Source organism: Molothrus ater, chromosome Z (genome assembly GCF_012460135.2).
Source record: "Molothrus ater isolate BHLD 08-10-18 breed brown headed cowbird chromosome Z, BPBGC_Mater_1.1, whole genome shotgun sequence".
Taxonomy (NCBI): domain Eukaryota; kingdom Metazoa; phylum Chordata; class Aves; order Passeriformes; family Icteridae; genus Molothrus; species Molothrus ater.
Window position 1 is genome coordinate 38,919,733 of NC_050511.2, and position 27,213 is coordinate 38,946,945.

The window sequence follows — 27,213 nt, forward strand, 5'->3', positions numbered from 1 at the left end:
ACAAATGATAATTTGACTAGGATTAATCTGATTTTGCCAAGTGATAAATACTGTCTGCTTATCTGTTGCTACATCTGACAAAAAATTCAAGGAAGCATCTTGTGAAATTAAAAAAGGAAATGTTAATAATTTATGTTAATAAATAAATAAATGTTAATAATGTAAGATCCCATGGTGTGATCATCATATGGTGAACAATTTTGATGACTGAAAGCGCCACTAAAAAATGAATTCACCTCATATTGTCATTGTGCAGTACAAGGCAATGCAACCATGCAATTGGTGTGTTTTAAAACTGCTCTGTGTGCTTTTTTTTTCTCTTTACTGTGGCTATATTTACTATGGGTAGATCCACTATTAAACTGTAGGGTTAAGAATATGCCAGATCAAAAGGCAGAATGATTTTGTCTAGAATCTAAGTGCTTGAATTCAGGATGAGACTGGATGAGTACTAACACAGGAAGCTGCAGACAGCATTTGTTCAGAGTACATAAATATATACTCTAAGTTACATTAATGTGAAACTTATCACATAAAGTTACTGTGAGGAGTAAGTGAAATTGACAATAATTTGGTGAGAAACATTCCAAATGTTTTGTTTAGTATTCTTACTTTGGAGTTAAATAATGTAAGTGCTCTTGTTTATCTTGTTTTTATTAAAAAAAAAAAAAGTTTTTTACTCTAAAACTGTAAACTTGTAGAGCTGCTGAAGGAGAGCCAATGGAAGAAGTGGTTCAAGAAATGACGTTAGATGAATGGAAAAATCTTCAGCAACGGAATCGACCAAAGCCTGAATTCAATATCCGGAAGCCAGAATCCACTGTTCCTTCCAAAGCAGTGGTGATTCACAAGTCAAAATATAGTGATGATGTAAGCACTGCCTCCGGAATTCTGTAAACCTTCCTTTATGCCTAGGGATAGGAAACTGTCTCTATTTTTTTTCTACTAGCTTTAGTATAATCTAAATGGGCAAGAAAACAGTATCTAAGCTTTATCACTGCAATGACATGTGCCCCAAAACTGGCTTTAAATTGTGTGTTCAATTTCTTTGTCTGACATCATTGCCCCTTTTTTCTGTGCAAACATGTAATATATCAAGTTGTTCTACCTTATGGCTCAGCTGCTGCCACCTGTATAGGTCTCTAGTAATGCTGCTAGGAAAACTTGGCTTATGAGTTTAATATACACTTCTTTTCCTCAGTTTGAATCCCGCTTAGCTTACTTGCCAGTATGCACTTGTATGTATCTCATTGTGCACTTGAAAAGATGAATTTTGGATTTTTAGGATGTGGTTTTTTTGGGTCCTGCTTCTTAGAACTAATCTTGGAGATCTTGTGGTGCTGTAGTGTGCATCCCTCCCAATTTCCTCTAAATTTCACTCCATAATGTTATTTAGATTGAAATTCCATGGAGAAGTTCTGAGGAGAGAGGGGAAGCTTCTTTCAGATTCTAGCTTACTTAGATTTCAGATTTTGGGGTCACAGATGTATGTGCATACCATCTAGCATGATGGAATTTTGATCCTTGAAGTCTACATGCATTTATGGATATGTACCTTTTCTCTAGTTATAATACTAACATCAAAACTTGCTTAATCGTTTTAGATTGTTGTGTCTGCCTTCTTTTTAGTGAGACTTTTTAGGTCAGAGTTGTCATTATCCCCTCTGTCTTTTCTGAGAGGTAGTGGTAGGGGTGGGGAGATACCTTCCACAAACTCTGAAGAGAACAGGTATGTGAAGAGTACATACAAGTTTCTGTTCCTTTTGCCTGTAAAGTTTCTCTTCTGGTAGTATCAAGAGACCTTGTTAAAGTGAACACAGAACAGGAGGTACAGGAACTGTATAACATAGGCAGGTGAAATCCCTGAATTGGACACTGAATAAGTGATTCATCATTGTAAGGGCTGAGTTAACATACACTTTATCATTACTACAGTCCTCATTAGTTATGCTGGGCAATAGTCTGACATGCACTAGCTATTAGGAACACACAGTTAAAACCACAGTGATCTCATAGCTGCAGGCATGTTGAGGAATACATTGATTAAGTAGCTTTGGTATGGCCTTTTATCTATTACTTGGACATAAATGTAGGAGTAAGTAGCTTAGGTCTGATGCTGTAGTCTCTTTGAAAACCTCCTAGATTTGTATTTCTGACAGACCTCTTCAGTATTATGGGGTTGGTACGGAAGCTTTTGTTACCAGGAATCTCTGAGCCAACAAAGAATGCATTTCCCAGGCATCTGGGAAGCTGCAATTACCTCATCTGTGTTAAAATCCTGTACAAGTTAAGGCCTGTCTTCTACTTCAGATGGTATCTTGGTTCATCTGCTGCTTAGTCAATAATATAAGTGTGAATGTGTATCTGGGAGGGGAGAAGTTCATACATGGAAAACTGTAGACTTTAACCAGATCTTCTCTTTAGTTGCAAAAAGAAGACTTTGAAGATAATTCTCATGTCTTTCGAAAACCAGTGAATGATATAACTTCTCAGCTGGATATTAATTTTGGGAGTCTGCCTCGCCCTGGCCGTGGATCAAGAGGAGCACGAGGTGGTCGTGGCAGAAGACCTGAAGAGACAGGACCTCGACCAGAAGTAATGGTAATGGATTTTGTGGTGGTGGTGGTGGTCATTTGGTGTTTTTAAATTTGTTTGGTTGGGGTTTTTTTTCTGTTGTTGATGGTGTTTGTGTGTGTCCTGCCCATTTTTGTGTGGAATTTTGATTTCTGTAGTGATAGACTTGTTTTTAATTCCTGTCTCACAGTATGTTGTCTTGCATATTGAGTTCCTGGCCCATATTATGTTACTTGCAATTAAATACTGATTCAGGCTCCCAACTTTTAACACATACATTTCAAAAGGTCCAATTACTGGATGCTCTAATGGTAACTAGAGGAAAGGATGCAATTAGTTTTGATATAAATTGGGAAGTAATTAAAATAACTACAGGCTTGTATCTCTTTGAAAAAATTCTGTGATACAGTGATACTTTGTTTACTAACAGTGAGATCAGTAAATCTGTGATCCTACAGGATAATTCATGTGTTCAATATAACCATTATTAAAAAACTTCACTTACCTTTTCCTTTGGAATAAAAAAAGCATTTGTACACTGGAAAATGGCATCTTTATTCTTCATACTAACAGAAACTTTACTGTGACTAAAATGCTTTAAGACCAGGAACTTTTGGAATAATATGGAAGTGGTGATGCATTTGTTTCATCTGTAAGAAAAAGGTTCTTTATGGTAACAGATCAGAGAGATTAAAACGACAACCCAATATGTTCAGTAGTTCTAGAATGTAAAAATATAGTAATGCTACTTCTAAAAATATGCTGTATTCTGCTTGAGATGGCTTAAATTTTCCTTCATTCAGTGCTGCAGAACTTGTGACCTGGTCCTCTCCAGGGAGCATTATAAAAACATTCACACTGAAAAGAAACTATAGCAGTCACAAGTTCTGAGATAAAAGCCTTGTGATAGTGATGGATACAATTTGAGTAGAAATAGCCTTTAGTAGTAGTAGCATTTGAGTAGAAGAATGAACCCTTTTGAGAGTAAAATACATATACATAGCTGTCTGATACTTTTGAAATGCATTCATTTTTATAAGACTTCTTTTCTTCCATTCTAGGTGCAGCTTGTTGCTCCAAATCCTGATGATCCTGAGGATTTTCCAGCGTTAGCTTGAGGACCCATCGTGAATGGTGGTATCTCAAAGTTCCTTTGTAACTGTGAAGAGACCGGTTCTATGCTGGTGTGGATTGAGGAAGCCAGTTTCCTTCTGGAAAGTTGTTTGGGTGTTTGGTGTGGAATGATTGCAGCTGTCTGCTAATAGAGTTGGGTTCTGGAGATATGGGTGGATTGGGATCCTGTCACAGGCTCCAATGTCTGCCTCCATTTATGAAACCTATGGGAAGGCTTATAGTACTTCCCTACTAGGCTTCAAGTGAAGTTAAAGGGAAGAGTGTTTAAAAATCTATATATAGAGATTATATCAAGTTCTCCATGACACCATGGTGAAATGTAAACTGTACAACACAATCCACAATTGGGACTCAATTTCACTGTATATTTGAAAGTTGTTTCCTTTGAGTGAAGTGTATATTTCAGACAGTCACAAGTTGCAGTCCTTCAGGGTTTCACAAATAAAGAAAAGTGCACATTGGTTTGGGTTTGAGGTATTATTTTAAGAAGTCAGAGTGGTAGGTGGAAGCTTTTGCTATTTGGATATAGTCTGGGGAAAAAAAGTGGGGGGAAAAAACCCAAACCCTAAACAGCAATCTGTACTCACCAAAAAAAAAGTGAACATCTCTCTAAATGGAAGTGATCTTTTAAAATCAAGGCAGCATAGGTGCTTTGAATTGACACCTAACCCTAAGTCCTACTTAAGCAACAAGATATAGTCTGCAATTACTTTGAAGATTAAGTAAAATAAGAATTTTAATCTAAAGACAGAACTAAGTTATTAAAGAAGTTTTTTATTTTAGCAGGAGCAACTACAAACTAAAATGTTAAATGCCTTACCAAGAAATTTGTGATGTTGGGGATGAGGTGTAATGTTCTTTCATTGCAGCTTTAACATACTTGAGCCAGATTTTCTGTTCCCTGTCCAAGGGGACATTGAGAGCCATTCTGGGGGATATGAGAGAAACAAGAAAATGGTGCCAGAGGTGATGACAGAAAGAAATGAGCGGAAAAGCACACTGGGCATTTTGGAAGTAGCTGTCAGCCTCACAGGAGTCTTCAAATGCCTGCTCAACTTGAACACATTCTTTAAATTTACTGGGAAAGCCGATGACTATAAACCTTCCACGTTTTTTCCAGTTCTGTGCCTCACTTCTAAGCAAGTCTAAGCAGTCTCCTTTGAGAGTAAATAGTGGATAAAACTTAGAAGAAAAGTTTTTCTTTGGAGTAAGCTCTAAGAGTACTCACAATCTTCAAGACTTTGCTCACTGATAAGGCTTTACTTAAATAGGATGTAGTCATCCCACAAAGACTCTTTTCTGTAAGCTCCCAACAGATGGTCTGCAGAGTAGGTAAGCCCAAAGGATTTGTTTTTGCATTGTTAAATTACTTATATGACAATGTGTTGTAATGTGAGTTTTTTACTCTGCAAGAAGTTCATTGTAGTGGCATAGAGATGCTCTGACTTGCAGTAGGAAGAATGTGCTAAAGCAAAGTTTTGGTGTTAGAGGAACCCATGCTGCTGCTATTTGAGTAACTGAACGGGATGAAACAATGCACACCTCCTTCACTTTGTAGTCATGAGGTGTTACTTGAAATCATTGCAGTTTAAGATTTACCTGATGCTGCCCTTTTTACAGGTGTTGTTTGTTTCTGCCAAAAATGTCAATTTAATCAATGTGGAATATAAGTGATTTTGTCGGTGGAGTTGTTGGAATATTTTGCTTGTTCTTCCCTTCTTGTTCCCATTTTCCCATTGGACAAGGAAGAATGTGTCTGAATTTTTATTTATATTTTTACTTGCTGGGGTGAGTGAATGCATAGAGATGAGGAGAGCTTCTTGGCAGGGTTTCCTTCTATTTCCTGTCATGTTTTGAATATAGTCTTCTCTTCCACTGACCTGTTTTTGCTAAGGAAAGTGTTCATATACTTAAAAGTAACACTCCCTTTTTCTACTAAAAATTAAATCTTTGCTATGCTGTGCTACTGGACTCAATCTGCTGTGATGCATTCAGTTTGGTTCTGACTGTTCTCTGAGAAAGCTGAGAGAATTGTTTATTTTTCAATCTCCTTCCTGCTGTTGCAGAGTTACTGTTTATTCTTCTAACTTTGATCTGCCTTTCAAAACAGAATGACAAATAGGTTCTTTGGGGAATGCTTTAAAGGACTTGTGAAAATGTATCTGTATAATCCACTTTTGGTTAGCAGATTGTAAACTCCTGGTTAAAAGGAGAAAAGGCTGATTACAAGACTGTTTAATTAAAAACAGAACAAACCAACCAATCAAAACTAAAAAAATGCAACCCATCCAAAATTTTGTGAGAATGAGATTTAGTGTAATTGATTACTGCTTCAACCAGTTAGAGCATGTATGTGTGACAATTTTATTTTTCAGTTTGTCAGACTTGAATATGGCTTTAGAGTTTCTCTAGTTGATGGTATATCCAAGTATAGAAAAGAAATTATTAATTGTAAGTGATGACAGTGAATGCAATTTCTTTGCCTAGCTGTGATAACAGAACTGTAAATCTCAGTAATCTGTCATATTTAAGGTACCAAAATAGCTGTATCTGTTAAGCACAGATTTGCTGCTGTCACTCCTGGTGTAGCTTTACTCCTTCATGTAAGGCAGTTGGCAGCAGGTGTAAATATATATATAAACACTAGTAGAATATGGCATGCATATTAAGAAGGGATTAAATTGTGTTGCAGGTCTTAGTCATGTTATTCTTTAATGCACTGCTACCAGTTACTCTTTGTATTAATGTAGTGAGCGGCCTAGGAAAAACTGCTGTGTTTCAGGTTTAAGTTTTAGATTCATGTTAAGTTGCAGTAAGTTTGCAAAGAAAGGAATTTACCTCTCTTCATGATTGTCATTTACATATGATAATGTTGATATGATGTTGTTCAGTTGAATCATATGCAGTAGTAGAGTTTAGGATTGGCAAGTATATATTAATATAAAAGTGCCTTTAGAAGAAAGGGGAGAGAAATGTCTGTGCTTAAGATAAGAAAACCAAAGAATTAATTAAGAGACTAAGAAGTAAAAACCCTGAGTTTATGAATAGGAATATTGGGCATTTTTTTTTGGTATGAAAATGGGCCCTGGGGTAAAAGTGCATATTGGGCCCAAATTCAGAATCTGTACCTCTAGTACACTTATGCCATTAAGATTATTCTTAATCTTTCACATAATTTTTCCTTTTTTTCCCCAGAGCTGTCACAGGCACATACACACATTCATATGAAAAACTGAATATATGTGTGTATATACACACACACAAACATATATATATATATATATACATGTACATGCAGTGTTGGAAGTAATGCAATGCTGACTCATTATCAGTGGATCAATAGTTGAATGTGAAAAATGATTCTTTGCATAAAAAATACATTTCAATCACTGAATATTTGGCATGAAATCAGAGCTTTTTCTCTTTGAGTAGCATATGCTGAGCAAGTACTGAACAGTTTGTGCTTGGAGGGAGGTAGCCTTCAGTCTTTGGAGGAAGCAACAACTGTTACACTTTGGCTGTGTGGCTTAGAATTTAACTTGAAATACATTTTATCTTGAGCTTTTTTTTTTTTTTATTTCTCAGCAAATGCCTTTTTGAATTTGTGATACAAGTATTGCAGATAGCTGTATCTTCAGCGCAGCCTCAGATACTGCATCACATTTAATGGCTGTTGGAGATGAACCAGTGCTAACTAAATTGAATAAAGTTTCTGCTCTCCCTGTTTAGGTAACTAAACCAGTTATTAGTAAAACTGACAAGTGTGACTGTTCATAATCTGTGTTCTGTTGTCTCTACAATGTTTTACAGCTAGTTAACAGGACTCAATAAGCTATTACTTACTTGTAGCAATAGTAGTTCTTCTGTTGAGATTTGTACAGTAGTTACTGTTTGAATGAAAGATACTGAGTTTTGTGTACTGGAATTAAATCAGCAGGATAATTCTGCTGAAACATAAAACTAACAGCAAGGTACAAAATTTTTTTCTCATGCCAGAAGAGAATAAGCTGACATATTCTGATCCAGGAATTCTGTACATGTTAGTTTTTGATTATATTTCTGTTGCTTATGGATTGAGTGCTTCTTTTTGGAGTTTTTGTTAGCTCTAGCAAAGACTTGGAACCTTAGAGGGTATTGTAGGAAAAGAAAAACCCAATGAAACTGCCACCAGAGTGAAAGAAGACCAGAGGCCAGAAAGGTCTGATCAGTGGGAAGAAGAGATGGAACTCCAAAAATCAACGTTAAATAGTAGTTCACTTTAAAATAGGTATGATGCTGGTGTAAAGAGATGGACAAAAAGCACCTAGAAGCATGAAAGCAGGACAAATGTAATGTGTTTTAAATACTGACTAGAGATTCAGTCCAGTGAGCATGCCATTTTGGTAAGAATGGTGAAAGATCAACCTAGTAATAGTAAACATGAACTCAGGAAGAAATACAAGGATGTCTAGAGAAAAGCTGTGTTCAAAGGAGGGATAATGAAGAGGTTGAGCCCTTCCACTGAGCAGAAAATAATGGAATTATTCTGCTATCTTAAAAGAATGGCATCAAAGGACTGACAGAGGCAAAAGCAAGCTCACAAGGGTAAGAAGTGATGTTTCATTATTTACCCTCCTGCTATTGGGAATCACTCTCGCTTTGGATTTTCTTGCATTAGTAATAGCTGATGCCAGGAGTCTGTTCCCATTGTGCTGTCAGGGTACAAAGACTTTGGGGTTTACCACTTTAACCTGTTAGTGCTGTAACTGAGCTGCAGCAGCTGGCATGGCTGGAGGTGCTAGTGGCACAGAAGAGCTTTTCATCTGCTGCTATGCTCTTATGCAGCAGGGCCACCACATGCTGGGTTGAGGGATCAAAAACACCAGTGGCTGCTTGGCCTCTCTGGAATCTTTATCAGCCTTGAGAACTAGGACAGACTTTGATAGAGAGGACATGGACCAGGAATGGAGTTGTTTAAAGGACAGACTTTCTAGGTGCCTTCTTCCACCCCCATTGTGACAGTCCAGCACTTGACAAGGCTCTTGGAAATATCCCATGGACGGAGGGTGTCATGTTTAATACCAGATTTACTTACTTGAAGATGGTTCATGTCACATGGTATTTCTAGTTTGGAGTGATACAAAGTATACCGAAAACACAAAAACATAATATTATAATTAATGTAACAATTGCAGAACACAGATCCTTCACAATAGCGGTATGACTCCCTTTATTGGTCCTTATGAAATACATCCTCACTGTCATCATGTGAGGTGTCCTCAGGTGTCAAGAAGGAATGGGGAGGGTTGATCAGTTAAAGCCCATTGTTCTCTTTGAAATTCTTATGGCAGTTGTCTGGCTTTTATTTCTATGTATTCATTCTCCCCATGCTGGCCTGGTCTTCATTCTTGCTAAAGAAGTACTGGTTGATCCACCTAAACTTTGATAGCCATTTTTCCAAAACAAAGGCCACCCCATGTTCCTTCTGAGTTGAGATAAAGTCATCTTTGTAACTGCTCTGGTCCATCTTTTCCTGAGCTTCAAAAGCTCATCACCTTTTTCTGTGTTCTCTTGACCTTATTCCATATTTAGGACTTATTAGTCATATCCATATGAAACCAATCCCAGAACCAGAAGTGCAAGAAAAATACATTTCTTCCTCAACAAACCCTTGGTGAGGTAGGTTTAAAGCACAGCTTCTCTCTGAAACTAGGCTCAGATTTCATGTATAACAGGGCATCCTTTTTGCTATGTTTTTGTCTACTCCTACATAAGCAGTGTAGAAATTGCAATGCAAAGGAGGCTAAATAGATCCAAATTGAAGTTACTAAGAACTACTGTGAACAGATTATTCTTGCATTGACTTCTCAATGGAATTGTCTTGGGCCACTGTTCAGTTTTTCTCTGTGGGATTCTTTCTGTGCTCTGCCCTCCCCTGCCCAGTGCCAGTACTCTCTTAAATTGCTAATGATGTGATAGGGCTTAACTGTGTTTTCCTGTGGGCATCACATGCATAAATTGGTGTTCTCCACCATTCACTCTTCATCAGGCAGCTTGTTTGTCAGGAAAAGGTGCTTTAAATTCTTGTAAATTTGGAAAGGATCACCTTACAACAAAAGAACGCAGATTTTCCAACTATAAAACTCTACCTTTGAGGCAAGCAGAAGTTTACTTGCTTGTCAAATAGGCTCTGGTTGGTGTGTGCAAATTCTGCATTTTCTAATGTAGGTAAGGTAAAGGTGATAAGAAATATTTCAGTTGGTAGCTATTTTTTGCTGTTGGATATTCTTTAAAAAGACTAAGAAAGGCCATCACCCATCTCATGCAAAAATCAGTGTACCTAAAAATTTAATTCATTTGGGAAGCCTTCACTGTTGTGGTAAGTATAAAAGTATAGAGTATTTAAGATAGTGCCTGTTTCTAAAAATTAATACTATATAATCATAGAGGAAGGAGAAATAACAACTAAAATCCCATTGATCTGTCTTACTGTGCTTTTTTCACTGTGTAACTGTATCACAGCAATTCAAATGCAGGTACTGTTTTCCAGTGTGAGTTCCTGGACATGTAGAGCCAAAATATCTCTATTTTTAAAATATGTGCTTAAAAATGTGTTTTAAGAATCTGTGCTTTAATTAAAGATTTTCAGGCAGCTGAGTGTGGTGTTTTTTCAGTGCACATATGAGTCAGTCTGGTACAGAAATGATGGCTTTGTAATCATACTGGAAATAAAACAGAAAAAAAAAACCTTCTCATTATTTTTAATTTTACACAGCTCACGTTTACACTTCTCACTATTCAGTATTTTGTATAAAATCAAATGCAATTTGCAGTATTTTCAAATGACACACAAATGCATATTGAACTAATTAATATTACAAGATAATATGAAGCTTTATCTTAAAAATACCTTCAGCAAAATAACCTTTCATTCTGTCAATCCAAGTTAAAAAAATATGATTAGAAATATACAGTTTAAAAATAATCAGCATGAACAGTACTGATTAGTCAAGAAATTTTAGACCTTGATAGCCTGTATATGAGTTTACATATGACAGTCTGCAAACGATTAATATAAAAAATGCAGTGCAACAAACTGGTGAACATCACATTTATGTTTTGGTTTTTTCCTATAATCTCTTACTGTTTTAAATCAGCAGTGCTTCCTCTGCTGTGGCAAAAAGACAAGGTCTAGGTTAGTGTTTGAAATTTTTGATGCTGTAATGGAAACCAGCAATTTTACCCAAGATATTACAACTTTTGAGCATGTAGTATCTTTTGAGTTAAGAATTTGAGGAAGAATCCATATGTAACATATTTGAAAGAGGAAAGAATTTCTAAGAAGAATCTCCTAATTGATGATAGCAGAAGTAACTTCATTCAGCTGCTCTGTTGTACAGATATACAAAGGTGATGCAACTGCCATAACACATTCCATTTTGGCACATAATACTTCACAATTCAGAAAAAATTTAGAAACCAGGAATTTCCTCATCCACTCTTCATTCTTGTACCTATGACACATTTGGTATGGTATATTAGAAATGTTAGACAAAGTAATAAAAATTTGTTACAAACTAAGCAATACAATTATATGTGGCACAATGAGGTAATGAGTTAATTTTCCATATAAGGCTATTTGGAAAGCTCAGATGTAAAATCCCTTTGACGTTTATGTGTTTTTCACTAAGATAGTGGGTGGTGGATGGGGTATCCTGAAAGACATTGATGCTAAACATGCAGTTTTGGTTTAGGTAGAGTTGCTATTGTTTGTGCATTTGCATTATGCAAATTTACTTCTGATGAACCTAGAAGTGCTAATTACTCTGCTGGTTACTTTAAATGAGGTAAATTATGATTTGGAATTTGGAAGGGGTGAGAAAGAGACCAATTATTTTTAGGTTAAAAAAAGATGCTAAAAGAAGCAGCTCAGCTGAGAGAAGGCCACAACCAAACATAGTAAATATTACTAAATCTTTATTCTGGTTTTCCCTTCACTATTTTCATTCCTTTTGCCTTCCAAGATGAGAATTTTGTTCAAAAAGAAGCATAGGCTCATATTTGCACAACAGACCTACTATTGTGGTTACCTATATGTAAACTTTTGCGCAAAATGGCTTACTAAAAAACCCACCCAACCAAAAAAAAACCAATCCAAACCATACAACCTCCAAACCCAAAACCCCCTAAACTGCAATAACCCCAGAAAAACCAAATAACCTCTGCCAAAACAAACAAAGCAGCCCCATTGAAAGCCCAAGAAATTTTAATTGCCTTATCCGGATGAGATCATTCCCTCTCTTTCAGATGCTTTTTCTCTAGAAGAAAAGGGTGTGAAAAGGGAAGTTCAAGAAGAAAACAAAATACTTTCAATCTGAGCCTTCAGTGGTCCTTTATTTTGCATTAAACCTGTTCTTTTTAATTTATATTCATGTTTGCAAATTTTGACTATCTAAGCACATGGATGTTATTTGTAAGCTTACTTACAAATAACATTTGTAAGCTTACTTACTTCACATCCTGTTTCCTCTCCAATTCATGATTCTTTTGCTAGAAAATATTTTCAAACCACTGTGTGATATTCATATTGGCATTCAAAAATCATCAGCCTAACAGAAGGCTTAGTTTTCATTCAAAAGGATGTAGATTGAAACCAGTCACCGAACATTTACATTCACTGAAATTTCCCCCTCTCACCAAGGTAATCTGCATTTTTAAAAACTTCAGTTATTCCATTACTAACATTGTAGATTTCTCCATTTCTTCCACTTTGTACTGTAAGAGCAATTAAATCAACAGATAACTGATCCATAATTAAGGCTATGTGGTAACAGCCCTCATCTGAGGGATATGCAGCTATAACCATCAGCTAGCTGGTGCACAAGAGTACATCAGCTTTGAAATGTCATAATGTGAAAAGTAGTAGGAAAAAAACCACTGTAGTCCTGTAGGGGATAAAAATTTCAGTTTCAAGTAGATTCCTCTAAAAATTACACTGCTTTTTACCAGAGGTAAATTGGACTTCTTAAAGTGTTACGTGTCAAAATTTTTACCTGCTCCTGAATTCCACTACCTCAGTCGTATGGAACCCTTATTTTCCCTTTTTTGTGTGCTGCACTCATTAAGTGTCCCAAAGCACTGTCCATGTGTTATCAAGCGTACTGATGAAATCTGAGGGGGGGATTCCTACCTTTTATATATGGTAATTTAAAGTTTCAGGTAAAGAACTTGATAGGAAAAGAACAGTAATGTTTCAGTGATGAAACAGTAATGACAATTCAGTAAGACAGCACTGCTTTAAATGGTAGTGTTTTTCCTCCCCTTTAAAATCATACCAGATTTAAAGCAGTTCTAAGTAGTTCAAAGAGCAATTGGTTGTGAAGAACTAAAAAGCTGTCACTACTAAAAACAAGTTAATTACTAACAATTAGTTTTTCCTAAATAAACCACACGACCTTTGACAATAAAGCACTCTTTGGTGGACAACAGTTACATTGTGTACTCAATACTGCAACTTCATAAAAAACTTTATACAAAGTAAGAAAGAACAGCTGATAACACAGGAGAGTACCAATACTATTAGAAATAAAAGCTTTTGTGGTTGATTCTCAGACTCAAGTGAAGTCTTCGGCCCAGTCTGAACGCACAACACAGATTTATATACTTAAAAGCTCCCACCATCTGGTGATCAGCAGCTAAGTGATTGCCATCACAATTCGTACACATGCATCATACATACTAGCAAGCCCTCTTTATAATAGAGAGCCTAAATATTTACACCTGAGTCTGAATGTACGTAGATTATGTTGGTTTTGAGAAAGTACTAGCATGGTAGAAAAAAGTCTACCAAACATGTTGACAGTTCATTTTATTCTACAAATAAAAAAGAGATTGTTTTATTTCATTTTTTACTGAAAAATAGAGCCAAAGTGAACTTCCTTGAATTGCATCAAGTCCCCTCTATATCCCCTTCACTCCTGAATATCCTCTTCAACACTGGTGGCTTATTCAAAATTCAACGCAATACTGTTCTATTCCTTGTGGCAGATTGGCTGTTGAAATAAAACATATTTGAGGGAAAAAGTTAAACATTACTCAGTATGTAATTCAAGCAAACATTTCTGGCAAGGTAAAATGAGCAAATGGTACTTCAAAGAAAGAAACAAAAAATCAAAGTCACTCCATTTAGTAACACAGCAATACTGATTGTCAAGGATGCACAGACTGGTCTGATTACAGACAATATGAAGAAAATTCTGTTCCATACAGAAATGCAAAAGGGGATTCAGAGTACCATAATTTAATTAAGCACATTTGTGTAAAGCATTCCTTTTCTTTTTCTCCCTCTGAAGTATCAGACTGCAGGAAAAGTAGGAAGAACAGGACAGAAACATATTTTTTTAAAGCTAGGTTTAGATTACATATAGAAAAGTTCTGAAATGCTGCAGGTAGTTTTCAGTATTTTAACAAGGGTATAGAAGACTACTTTGTAATACCTGGCAAAGCAAAGGCATATGAAATTTTTAAAGTGTATTCTCTTCATTAGCTTTTGTGATATTCCTCTATACAGCTTTCATACCTTTTCCCCATTATATTTTTTTGTAATAACTTTACCTGCATTCCCCTTAAGCACCTTTACCTATCAAAATGCCTTTACCACTTAGGATTTCATTTCTTATCAACTCCTTACTACAATTCAAATTTTAATTCTCTTCTGTGGGGTAACATGGAAAAGACCATTTAACTTGTGTCGTTATGATTCGGTTTGGATGTGAAGTACGCACCTTGTTAAAATACAGACATGAACTTCTCAGTAACTGGCAAATTTACAAGGAAGATGTCTTATCTGGAGAAATAAGGGCATCCACAGAGAAACACTGGGTTATGGGCTAGAAATGTGATTTCCTGCAGCTCAAAACACAGATATGTGTTATGTCCATCAGTACTTTCTTTCATAGAAGGCAGCTGACATCTAAAGATGCTCCACAAAGGAAAAGCAGTGAGTGTTATAGATAGGATTGAAATTCCCTATGTTCTCTTTAAAAAGCCAGAATAATGTTTTAGATGTAAATAGCTCTTATCGCTGAAAAATCATTCTGGAGACAATCCATGGTAGGGTCTCCAACAGTCTGAAGGATGAAATGACAAATGAATTCCCTAGCTGTGCAGATTATACTGCATGAGGATGGGTCACAAGTGTGATTCACATACAAAAAGAATTGACTAAAGTGACATAATGCAGTAAATGAGATTGATGTAAAAATGTTGCAAGATGTTTCCACTGGAATGTATCAGAAAGAAAAAGAATAAGGATATACAGTAATGTCAGTGAAGGTCAGTGACATAAAGTCTTGACAAAGACAGATGCTGGTTAGGGCAGGATGTCAATATTGTAGAAATAAATAATTATTCTCTACTCTGCAATCCACTTGATCTGGATTAAGTTCAGTGAATCTGAGTACTGTGAGGTAATGCAAACTGCTCATACTTCAAGAAATCAAACTTAAATGAAAAGGCATGCTTAAAAGAAGACTGATACTTTTTCAAATGGTACAGGAAAATAAAAGGAGACTTACAAGACTAACAACAAGGCACTGCATTCTAATTCCATTAAATTATATGGCCATACCCCAAGACCCTTCAAAGGGACCAGCACCCAATTAGCCCTCTCAGATTATAAAACAATTAAGACATCTAGAATAAGGACAAATTTGATTACTGGATGGAAATATGAAACTAACTGAAACTTATTTGACCTCCAAAGTTAGAAGAAAAGAAACAGTATATGGTGAGGTGTTTAGGGTAGAAGTTTTAGAAAATCCATTAAAATATGAAGGAAGTAATTTATGAAGTTTGAGATTGACCTGGTCCTTGGCCTTCAGAGTCATACATCTGGCAATGCACTTAAAGGACTTCTTATGAAATTAATGAAATCTTCTGTGAGCTCTATTTTAGGGATGCTGTTTTTTCCTAAGGATAGGTATTCACATCTCACACAATACAAATGTTAGCTTGCAGAAGTGCTTTCCAGGAACTGAAAATCTCTCTTCAGATTACACTCATGCATGAATGTTGATACAAAATGTTGCAAGCAGGCTAGGTTAAAACTGGGAGAGACATGAAGAATAAAAACAGCAGGCAGAATCCCATCAATTCTATTTGGATCAAAACTGACATGGTAAAAATTGGGTAAAACGGAGAAAAAATCCAACCAACCAAAAGGAAAACCTGGAAAAATACCACTGATTTTTAGTAAAATACCTGTTTCCTAAAAAAGGTCTTATTTTTTAATATGTTATTCAATAAATCAAAACAAGTCACAACTAAAATGTCTCTGAATAGGATTTACTCCACTCTACTGACTATTTCCACTGACTAACAGAGCAAATTTTTCCTAACTTCATTATCTTCAAGGGAACAGGATGAAGAAAGAGAAAGAAGAACTCTGTGAGGAAAAAGCTGCAAAACAACTTAAATTTTCAGAGATATTTATAAATCAAGCTACATAACATAGGAAGTAGTTATGTGCCATCTTTTACTCTTTCCAGTCAAAATCTCTTCAGCACCTGACAGACCCATTTTTCACTAAGAGTTTAAAACAAATTCCAGTAAATTGTAAGCAATAGATATTGTTTTAAACTATGCTCTCAGAGTCATCTTTTATAATGACCTGGAGACTTGCCACTGAGGGGTGTGATCACAGGCATACACAAAGATAAATAATAGGAGTAGTCTGGCCATATGCTTCTGGGCCAAAAGGCACTTTCAGTCTTCCATAAATCCATTAGAATTTAGAATTTCATTAAGCTTTACCAAACAGGTTTACTTCAGATTATCTGCCATGCTATCAGTAAAAAAATCTCATACCAGTATACACATACATTTTATACACTTCACCTTTCCATAACCACTGCATTTCAGTTGTCTATTGAATCCTTCCATGAAGTTTTGACTTCATGCACTGACTAGTATATGACTTAATGCTGTGAAGAATTTTTCCGTCTCTCACTCCAGACAAAGGGGTTTTCATGTTATCAAAATCCCTTGTCTTCAGTAATTCACACTCACATTAAGAATTACTATTTAAAATTCTTGAACTTGGAAGACTGAGCAAGACAAATAAGTTACTTAAGATGTAAGGTTCCAGATGTTCTCAGTACATGACACAAACCATTTAATTGTTTCTCACTTTCCATTGCTAGGAGAAGGAGCTGAACTATGGCAAAGCTCCTGCCAGCAGTGGATAGAACAGCTCAAAGTATTTGCCAAGAAAACAGTTACAGGATCTGTAAAGAGGGTAACTCTCACCTTTTTAAACTTTTTTTTCTTGCAGCAGACCTGGTAGTTCTTTTAGTAATGTCTGTACTGTCAGAAATGCTAGGTTCAGAGGTTTTATTTTTCTGAACACTGGACTGCAGAGTTACTCTGTAAAGAGTAGGAAAAAAGAAAGATTATATAATTGGAAAGTTCCTAAAAACACTGAAAAGAGGGTGTTACAATAGAGCTAACAAGTATCAGCTTTATATCTATTTTCAATTCCATCTGTGCAAGCTTCCAGCTGTGAAAGTATGCACTGTTTTAGAGATTCTGACCTAGGAGTAACTTAGCTATTACTCTTTATTCTCCTGCTATCATTAGACTCTAATTTTCAGTGGCTTCAGTGAGTCCAGTCGTACGCGTAGATTACGTTAGACTGGAAATCAAAACCTTCATTAAATAGTGCAAGTTACAGTTTGGTCAGTTAATACTCTGAAGAAACTACTTTCACAGAATCCTAGATATGAATACTGAATCCTAACTTTTGGAGCAAAAGTGAACAGGAATATATAGGGAGAATATACATTTCTATATTCATGTAACATACCAAAAACAGAAATGGAAAAACCTCCAATGTTTTCATTGTTTTATATGGGCTTCAGAATTAGAACATGTATTTGAGATAACACAATTTCATCTAAAATATATTCTTTATGCAGTAAAACTGATCAGCAACATTATTTTTACTGCATATACACTTCTTGATTAGCAAAAAAATGCCTACATACCCACAAATTTCAAGTACTTTAAACTTCTACTTGAAAAAATCTCTCTTAATAGTTCAGCCTTGCAAAATATTATTACTTGATTTGCAAATGTTCAAACAAAACAGCCAGTTGCTCAGGTAAGATACAAGGTTTCAATGACAAGTACTATGAAAATGCAATGCAAATTCTCCTGTAAACACAGGACATTAAAAGTTGAAGGAATTGCTTTTACAGGAAGCAGAAAAAACCACCTCCAGATGCCTTCAACTTCATATCATACTTTAGACAAAACAAATTCTTCTAATGAAAATGTTTTCCTTGCATGCCCAAGGTGAAAACATTTAAAACCTGAAAGCTTATGTTTTAGTTTCTACTGTGATTGTAAAACAGTTTTAGCAAGTTCTAATATTGAAATTCTTTTTTCAGTGCCACAGTTGTCATACAGAACGAACAAATTCAGTCCTACCACACTTTAACCAAGCACTAAAAATTACAGCAGTGGTGAGATAAGACTTGCATTATACCATTCATCTGTGCTGATAGAAACTCCTAGGAATGAACAGAAAAGCACGAGGTTATGCTTAACCTCGTAACATTCGGTGACTGAAATATAAACACGTACAGATCATGGCACATTCTGTTTTACTAGAGCTCATGCAGCCAGAAATATGGAAAAATCATGTTTTCTCCTTAAATACACATTTGGTGTCTCTCTGCATAAAATGCATGCAATGTACATATAAAAGAAAGCAAAAGTTATTGGAATACAATTTTTGTAATCTTTCTCTCATAAACACCCGTTTTTCTAGATGCCAGAAGTTCAGAAAACTGGTCAATGTACGTGGCTTATGCCCATGTACGTATCTAACATGAACTGAAATGTGAGCCAGCAGTGTGCCCTTGTTGCCAAGAAGGCCACTAGTGTTCTGGGGACCATCAGGAAGAGCACTGCCAGCAGGTCAGAAGAGGTGATCCTGCCCCTTTACTCAGCCCAGGTGAGGCACATCGGGAGTGCTGTGTCTAGTTCTGGGCTCCTCAGCACAAGAGAGACATGGAGGTCCTGGGGAGAGTCCAGTGGAAGGATATGAAGATGATGAAGGGACTGGACATCTCTCTCATGAGGAAAGGCTGAGGGAGCTGGGTCTGTTCAGCCTCCAGAAGAGATGACAGAGGGGACTTCATCAATGTCTGTCAGTATCTGAAGGCAGGGTGTCAAGAGCCAGGCTCTGCTTGGTGGTGCTGAGCAATAGGAGGCATTGGGCACAAACGGGTGTACAGGAAGTTCCACCTGAATGTGAAGAACCTCTGAACTTCTGAACCTAACACCCGAACTTCTTTACTGTGCAGGTGACTGAGCTCTGGAAGATTTGTCCAGAGAGATTGTCAAGTCTCCTGCACTGGAGATTTAAGAACCATTTGGATGCAATCCTGCGCCATGTAGTCTGGGATGACTCTGCATGAGCAGGGAGGTTGGACCAGATGACCCACTGTGGTCTATTTCAACATTTATCCATTCTGTAATTCTGTGAAGCATTATGAATTCTCAAGATAGCATTTTGAACAAACATTTAAATATTCATCTTTTCAATATCATAAGGTAGCCCTTACTTCCCAAAAAATTTCATCTTATCTGTTGAAAACAAAGAAAGAACATAATAGAAGCTCTAAGTGGAAATGTGACTTATAATAAAAATAGCCACTGGGAAACCAAAACAACCACAAAAACATCCTTGTAAGTTTGCTGCATTTGCCAAAGGGAGATAACAAGATGCCTTATGGGATCAGCTCAGAGGCAGCTGTGAGCAAAGTAGAATCTTTAACATCATCTGCTCTTCAGTTGATATGTCATTTTTACATCTAAGATACACACAACTTCACTGGGCTACTCTACTCTAGTAAAGAATAATTGAAATCACTGTGAACAAAACATTTGCTAAATTATCACACAGACATTTTAAAATCAGACTAGAATTCTAGACTTCCACGGCTGATAGCACCTCAAGGAAAAGAGACAAGGTTTCATTTACACCACTGTCTGACAGGTTGTTGCAATTAAACACCCAGAGCTGTCTTTGAGCCTCACAGCTGTCAGCTGAGGAGCAGCAACAGTGCTATCACAGCTTTTATTAGAATGCTACTGCATATATGTTAAAGGTGAGAGAAGAAACTAACACATGGAATTTTGGTTTAGCACAATTAGACTAACAGCCTCACTTGATAGCAGGAGGTTCAAAGGATAGGTTTTATAATGGATGTGAGATGAAGAGGTAGAGGTACAGGAAAATTGTGTCAAAATGTCAGCCTGAAAAACATATCCCAAACTATATTAGAGAAGTGTAAGATCTCAGGACACCTACCTTACTTCTTCGGAGCTGTTCACATAAAATAGTATGTCACACAACTTCCAGAAACACCAGCAAACCCATCTGATGTACACAAAGGTTTTCTAACTCATTTGATATGATAAAAAAATGAAAAAAACCAACCAACCATCACCACCACCAAAACCCCACAAAAGAGAAACAAACAAAAAAACAACCAAAAAACCCCCAAAACCCTGCAGACTATAGGATGTTGTAATGGTCACACTATTAAACATACATTTACATTGTAAGAATTTTTCATCTCCAATTCATCTGTAATAGAAACATCACTTGGTAGTTCTGATCCTAAATACACACCACAAATAGCAGACTAGTTTATATACTGCTTTCTTATTCAAGTGAATACTTTGGCCTTTAAACAAATAAAGACCTGTTTGAATGGAACAGTGCTTGTGTAAGGAGCAGCAACTTTTAAATAACTCACAACTCTTATTCACCATTTAACTCAGTGCAAGGGCAGAAGACAGGCACACCACCAGCACACAAAAACCCAAACTCCACAACCCGAGACAAAATCCACAAAACTTGAATTGCAAGCAGTGTAATACACATTGGACAGAAATCAGTCCACACAACAAGCTTTTTTAAAATAAGTGATTGCAGAATCCTAAGCAGGGATGAAGAAAAAAGAGGTTACACAGGTGCGTGTCTTCTCTGTCTGCAAAAGGCATTTTAGTCTTGCCAACCAATCTGGGCAACCTGTCTTACAAGGTCTGTCAAGTGCAATACTGCTTTCTCCTTCATCACCTCATGATTTTTAAGAAAATAGACCTGAGACCTCTGCTACTCTTCCAAGTCATTGACAGGCAACAAGTGACCAATAACTCCTCAGCATACAGGGCTCCAGCCAACACAACTGCCAGGCTAACCCAGATTGATCCATGATCCTTACCGATAATTTGATCTCTTAAAACATGAGATACTTGCTGCAGAAAGAAGAGAAAGTTAGGCAAGCTTTTAAGAAAAGCCTAAGTGTTTTCTCTCCCTATATTTAAACCCACATTGTTAATCTTGAAAATCAAGCAGCAGCACCAGAAATTGGAAATTCACAGCAAATGGGAATAACAAAATTGCTTGCATCACATATACCAACATCAAACAGCCTTTTTTCATCTAGCAAGGAATAAGTGTTTCTAGTTTTTAGACAGAACACAGACACAGTAAGAGAAAGAAAGGATGATAGTTGACTGAAATTGATCTTATAGCACAGTACAGCAAAACAAAGCACAGATTGTTTCACCTCTTTAACCTGTGTTTTAAGTTTAGCTTTTTAGTAAGTGTTCAGAAATCTGAGGTCTGACTTCCAGAGACCACTGAGAAAAGAAAGAGTGCTCCATTCACTGTAAAACTTTGAAAACACACCTCTCATGTTATTTGGAATAATGCCTCTCAAGTAAGTTATTTGACAAGGTTAGGGGGAAAATTAAGCTGAAATGATCTTTATTTCTTTATAATTTCTTTCTCAAAAAGAACAGATTAAGATGACCTCAGTGAAGGCTAACTGAATAACTAACCTGTCCAAAGTCTCCCAGTTCTCATTCTATAGTTATCCAGTCACTTAGGTCAGCAGAAAGAGTTTCATGCTTTTTAAAAAGTGCAGACAAAAAGTTGCAAGGCCAAAGGTATGGATGACAGAAAATCTCAGCCCTTCATGCCTGTCAGGAGAGAATGCCTATTCTTAATTAGTAAAAGACTTTCTGACCATTTTTTTAATCTGACAGCACCAAGATTTCAAGTATTCACCCACAGTAATCATTCTGCTTTGAGGGTGGTGATGACAGAGAAGCTCCAGGGAGGCTCAGAAACAAGCAAAAAGTTCATTTGCACTTCCTCACAGTTCTGTGTGCTGTTGGAATTTTATTTCACCAAAATATGTAAGTTGTCATTTAATGAAAACATTGCACCTTTTAAGTAGAAGCAAGGCACAGAAGTCACAGCAGCTACTCTGATGAAAGTGGAGTGAAGAAAGAGTGAAAACTGTACTCAAGGAACTGATATGCTATTAATGTTTTCTCAGCTGCTGAATCCAAGTAACAGAATAAGGAATGTAAGTAGTCTCCTAAAGCTCTAGAAAACATAACTGTGAACAAAAGATGATGGAACCAGACTGGCTGGGTAAACAAGTGAGCCTGGACCTAACACTGCAACTTGCCCCATCTTCTTTAATGTCAAAAAGGTATAAGAAGTAATGTTTTATGACATGGCATATAAAATTTGATCTCTTCGTAGAAACAAAGACCTACTGACATTTCTAACAAATTCTAATTCTTGGCATTTCATGGGAATAAAATAATGTGTTGGGAAACTAGCCTACTTTGCAAGTTCATGACCTTCGAAGTAAAACTGAAGCTAACATTTGCATCGGCAATATGCAAAGGATAGGATCATATTTTAAAGCAGCACTTTTTTATTTCTTACAGATAATTTTGCTTATGTAGTTTTAAGAGCTCTTTGCCTTTGTATATTGTAAGCTAGCCATAAAAATCACTCAATTATTCCAAATAATATACACAAGAATATAACAAAGCCAGAGCAGAGAAATTCACTCTTGCAACAAAGCCAGTAAGAAAAATGACATGAAAACATGCATTTAAGAGACATACTAGACAGAAAGTGTGAGCTATTGTAGAGAAATGGAATGGGACACTTACACAGTGGCTCTCTCTCAGGGGGTCCTGATGGTTACTATGTTCTTAAACCATCTAGACAGAATAGCAGGCTGGGCAGAAGGGAGCCACATACAATCCACCAGATGACAATGCTAAACAGTGTAGACACCAGCATAGCTAGGAGCCATCTAAAAAGGGATTGGAGGGGGAGGTAGAGATGAAAAAAAATTCAAAGCAAAAGCTATTGGTGCATTTTAGCTTGTTTCAAGTTCTTCAAAAGGATACCGCTCTATAAACTTTGCCAAGCATTTCTTACTTTCTATGACTAACAATCCATACAGCCATAAATTGCCAATATGGTACCCCTATGCTGCTGGAATCAAAGCAAATCTTCTGAAACCCACACCAAAGTCACCTATTTCACACAGTCTGTATCACTCTTGGAAAGAATTGTGTGCAGGAGCAGTACATCTCTGACCACTTGCTGCCATCTCTTATGCAGTTTGATCAGCCTGTATTCACACATTTTACTTCACAATCATACATTCTGATACTAAAACATTACATCACAGACAGGTATGTTTGCAGAAACAAGCAACTTATATAAACAGGGGGTGTATTACCTTTCCGTGTAAGAAGCAAAAGCCAATTCATAATCCTTTGCCACAGGTGCAGAATATTGCTTATTAGAACATACATAAAATATCCAGTCATCAACACATAAAGAATTTATACAGCCAACCTCAATAAACACTCTATACAAGTCCCTTGTGACTTAAAAGTAAATAATGCCTCTATTTTTCAAAGACTAACTGTCCAAGCTTCTGGTGCTCTTACTTTGCCCCCCCCCCCCCCCCCCCCCCCCCTTATTTCTTCTTCTGAAATAGAACTACTTGGAAGATTTAGAAGCTTCTGTTTGTTTGTTTGTTTAGATAAAAGTAATCAATTTCACTGCCAGAATAATTATTTTAACAGACTAAACTAAAAAGGAAAGAGACAGTCATCTCTTGTAGTAGAAAAAACTTCTGACTCATGTAAGGCAGCTAAATATTCCTTGCAATAAAACAACAGTAACGCAAAGGAATGTATGAGTTTACACATTCATTTTTCACTGAATTATTTCAGTACAAGTCACAACCATAAAAATAACTCAGAGGAACAGAAAGAGGTAAATTGAAGCTCCTTGAGTAACAATGCACAATGTAAAGATGAGCTATAAGCTCCAGGTCAGTTAGTTTAATTCTACACAAGTACAAGCTAATTAGAGGAGACGTTGCAGAACGTTTCATGAGCCAAATAATATTTTAATAGTAGATAGGTTTTGTATTAGGAAGGTATTAGGACAATGGCTCTGAATAGGTTATCACACAGTCTACATTCATCATATGGAACATACAGTGAGCGTATGGCAATTAAATACTTGACAATTAAGGCACTTCTGTGCCTCGGAAACTAATCTGCAAGGTAATTGTTTTTTTAGTGTGCTATTTGAAATAACTGAGGTGATGCATTTTGGTATTTTTTAAGTCAGCTGGGCACAGTTTTTGTTCTGAGTATGTTGTTTCTTATATGGCTGCCTGTGTAAATGATAAGCATGAACAGAAGACAGTAATTTAAAACAAAAGCGGAAATCAGACATAGCAATGTGTGAAGGTTTCCAGAGATATATTCCTTAACCTTCAGCACATTTTTACTACATACTTCTCACTTTTTCTAAAAGTCTGCTGACAGTGGTGATCTTAAAAAAGAAGAAAAAGAAAATAAAAATTCCAGCAAGGTAGCAGCATCATGTCCTACAGAAGGACAACACAATAAAAGTCATGTTGACTGTGGCCTGTGACTTTGGTCACGTGTGATTCACAAAAGTCTGACAGCCAGGGGTCACCATTGCTTTCCTAGCAATCAAACGCGATCCTGCAAAGTTTTCCAAGTGTTGCATTCACTTGCAGTTTGTTTAAGGGCAGGCAGATATATTTTGCACCTAGTTCTTACAAGCTACAAAAGATGCAAACTTTCTTTTACAGGTGATGTTTCAGGACTTGTCTAAAATAAAGAGACTACCAGCTTCACTGACAGAAATGCAGTTCTTTGAATTTGTTTACTGAAACAGTGGCTACTCTGCCTTCCAGATCCACCAGACATTATCACAAAGCCCACAGGATTTAGGGAGAGTTCTCTTCCAAGGAAGAGAAAACGAAAGAAAGCTAAAAATCCTTCTTTCAACTCTGACTTTACCGACTTTACTTCAAACACCAGGACATATCTTATTTGAGCCAATCAAACAAAACCACACATAGTCATATTCTTTTGTTTTTATACTACCATAGGACAGACAAGGGAATGTTTGTGATTAAACTAAAAGTAAAGCATTCAGAAGTGCTATAGGAGCTTGTAAAGTGCAGAATATCAGCTTCAAAAACTATGCAGAAAACTAGAAATTCAGTTATACAGTTCTTTAACCAAATTGTCCTGCCTCCTCAGCATTCACCAAGCCTTCAGAGAAATGGTGAACCTCATGTTTGTTTTAAGGGAATAAAAACAGCATTGATAACAAAAATTTGTGGGCAATGGGAAGTATGCATGAAGAAAAGGATAAAAGTGTTTCTGGCATTTTATATATTCAGAAACTGACTTACGCTAGTGGAGATGCAGTTGGAGCTTTTGCTTGCCTTTTGCTTTTCAGAGCACGAAGCTTATCCCCTTGTGTTAAACAGTTTGTTTCGTCATCATCACTGTACTGAATAAGTGGAGGGGGGAAAGGGATAAATCAAGATTAAATATAGGCACTTTGATATATAAGAATTAACTTTATCTTAAAGCTTAAAATTAGAATTATCTCAACAGGATAAAGTCAAAGGAAATTCACTTGCATAAATATAGTTCTGTTTCTTCCAGTTTCCTGTTTGCTGCCTTAGAAGCTGTAAACCATTAAGTGGTGTCATGACTTACATGCATTGGAATATTGTCTCCTTTTAAAGCATTGGAAGCAATATATTATAAAATCTTTGCTTAAGTACAGTATGATCTTCACTAAATACAGCATTTCCCTCCTTCAGTTGCCTTTTTAAAACAGCAGAACTGTCTTTTTCAAAAAGCACCATCAAAAGGTATTACAGAAGTTGCAATTACTTAGAAACTAAAATGAGTAAAAATGATAAGCATAACCCACCCTTTCATCCCCTCCCTTTAAATACACACAGTGAAGCAACAAACAATCCAAAATTAAATCAGTGTTTTTGATTGCAGAATGTATGTTTTTTCTATTGTTGACCTAATTACAGAAGACTAAAACATGATGATGCTCCTACTTCACCTGTGTTCTAAACTCCATTTTTCATAATTGCCATCCCTAGTTTCCTCCCCCTCCCCCATATCCTTTTATACAAAAAGGGTGAACAGAAAAAAATTTGATTAACAAAGTTTTAGTGCACCCACAGGTTTTTTCAAAACCTGAGAGATTCTCAACAGTTTCAACTTTTACAAGAGCACAATATTTGGATGGTTACCAGTTCAATGTCCTTTTGGATGCTTCTCCTGTTTCTTGTGTTATTAATTGAAATATCATCTACTCCTGACAGAATTCTTGTTACAGCAATTTTATGGTTTCGTTTCAACTTTGCACGGAAAATATCCCCTTCTGTCCAAAGTTCTGCCTGTTTGCTATCATAACATGGAAAAAAAGGCCCAAAACACAACAAATTAACACTGAAGATTGTTAAGTGTACAATAGAAGAAGAAGAAGAAAAATACATCTAGATTTATTTTTGGCAATAATTTACACTCAATCTACTTACTCCATCAGGAAATGCTGTTGTGGTCCAATCACAGAACCAGGTCTATTTATTCTGATCCAGGCAATAGATTCAGCAGCTGTCATCCGATAATGCTTCATGATGTAACAGGCAATAAGTGTGCCAGTTCGTCCGAGACCAGCTGTGTAATATAAAAGAATGGCTTCTTTTATATATCCATCTCCATCTGGAATCTGTTGTAACTACAGACACTGTTACTTGGGCAAGTAGTTACCTGCCTAATTTATCAAAACAAACCTCTACTTATCAAATGTGGTAAGGGAAACTTAGTCTTTAATCTGTTTCATCATATACAAGGTTACTAACACACTCTCCATATTTTCTTTGAGTGAGGTAACCCTCCAAAGCCAGCAAATTTACAAATATTTGTAAGTTTAGCTACCTTTATTTACCTATCTATCTATGAATATGTATGAAGGTATGAGAATGTTTATAACGATGGGATAAAACAGTTGGTCTTTTTTTTCTTTTCAGAATTCTCCCAGAACCTTCTTGCAAACTAATCATACATTGCACTGAAATTAGATGTTCTCCCAGCCCCCCCTCTAATTAATCTCTTTAACTCCCAAGAAAAAAACAAATTTTGCAATAAGCAAGTCTGGGCACTAGCTAGCACAGAAAAGAAGTACTCCAGAGTGAGAAACCTTATTTAAAATGGCCCTCAAAACAGTTCTATTTACCTTGGGAAAACATTAGA

At 36.4% G+C, this 27,213-nt stretch overlaps 2 protein-coding genes across 6 annotated transcripts in view; one reads left to right on the top strand and one right to left on the bottom strand.

The window, feature by feature from the left end:
- HABP4 (hyaluronan binding protein 4) overlaps nucleotides 1-10,339 on the top strand; it is a 30,035-nt gene extending 19,696 nt beyond the window's left edge. The window contains exons 6-8 of one of the 2 annotated variants that reach the window (XM_036403148.1): nucleotides 702-870; nucleotides 2,425-2,601; nucleotides 3,636-10,339. In XM_036403148.1, the coding sequence (XP_036259041.1) occupies nucleotides 702-870; nucleotides 2,425-2,601; nucleotides 3,636-3,692 (403 nt within the window). In that variant the 3' untranslated portion in view covers nucleotides 3,693-10,339. Of the gene's footprint in view, nucleotides 1-701; nucleotides 871-2,424; nucleotides 2,602-3,635 lie in introns of those variants that run through there. The other variant, XM_036403149.1, reaches the window with a different exon arrangement.
- A 93-nt stretch (nucleotides 10,340-10,432) lies between these two features.
- Nucleotides 10,433-27,213, bottom strand: part of CDC14B (cell division cycle 14B) — a 44,060-nt gene continuing 27,279 nt past the window's right edge. The window contains exons 10-15 of one of the 4 annotated variants that reach the window (XR_008508951.1): nucleotides 26,499-26,637; nucleotides 26,211-26,364; nucleotides 25,341-25,441; nucleotides 22,747-22,892; nucleotides 20,069-20,157; nucleotides 17,087-17,112 (exon numbers count right to left, since the gene is read on the bottom strand). Coding sequence is in view for 3 of the 4 variants with exons in the window: in XM_036403150.1 (XP_036259043.1) it covers nucleotides 13,703-13,739; nucleotides 16,996-17,112; nucleotides 25,341-25,441; nucleotides 26,211-26,364; nucleotides 26,499-26,637 (548 nt within the window). In the remaining variant the exon portion in view is untranslated. Of the gene's footprint in view, nucleotides 13,740-16,995; nucleotides 17,113-20,068; nucleotides 20,158-22,746; nucleotides 22,893-25,340; nucleotides 25,442-26,210; nucleotides 26,365-26,498; nucleotides 26,638-27,213 lie in introns of those variants that run through there. The other 3 variants (XM_036403150.1, XM_054517881.1, XM_054517882.1) reach the window with 3 other exon arrangements.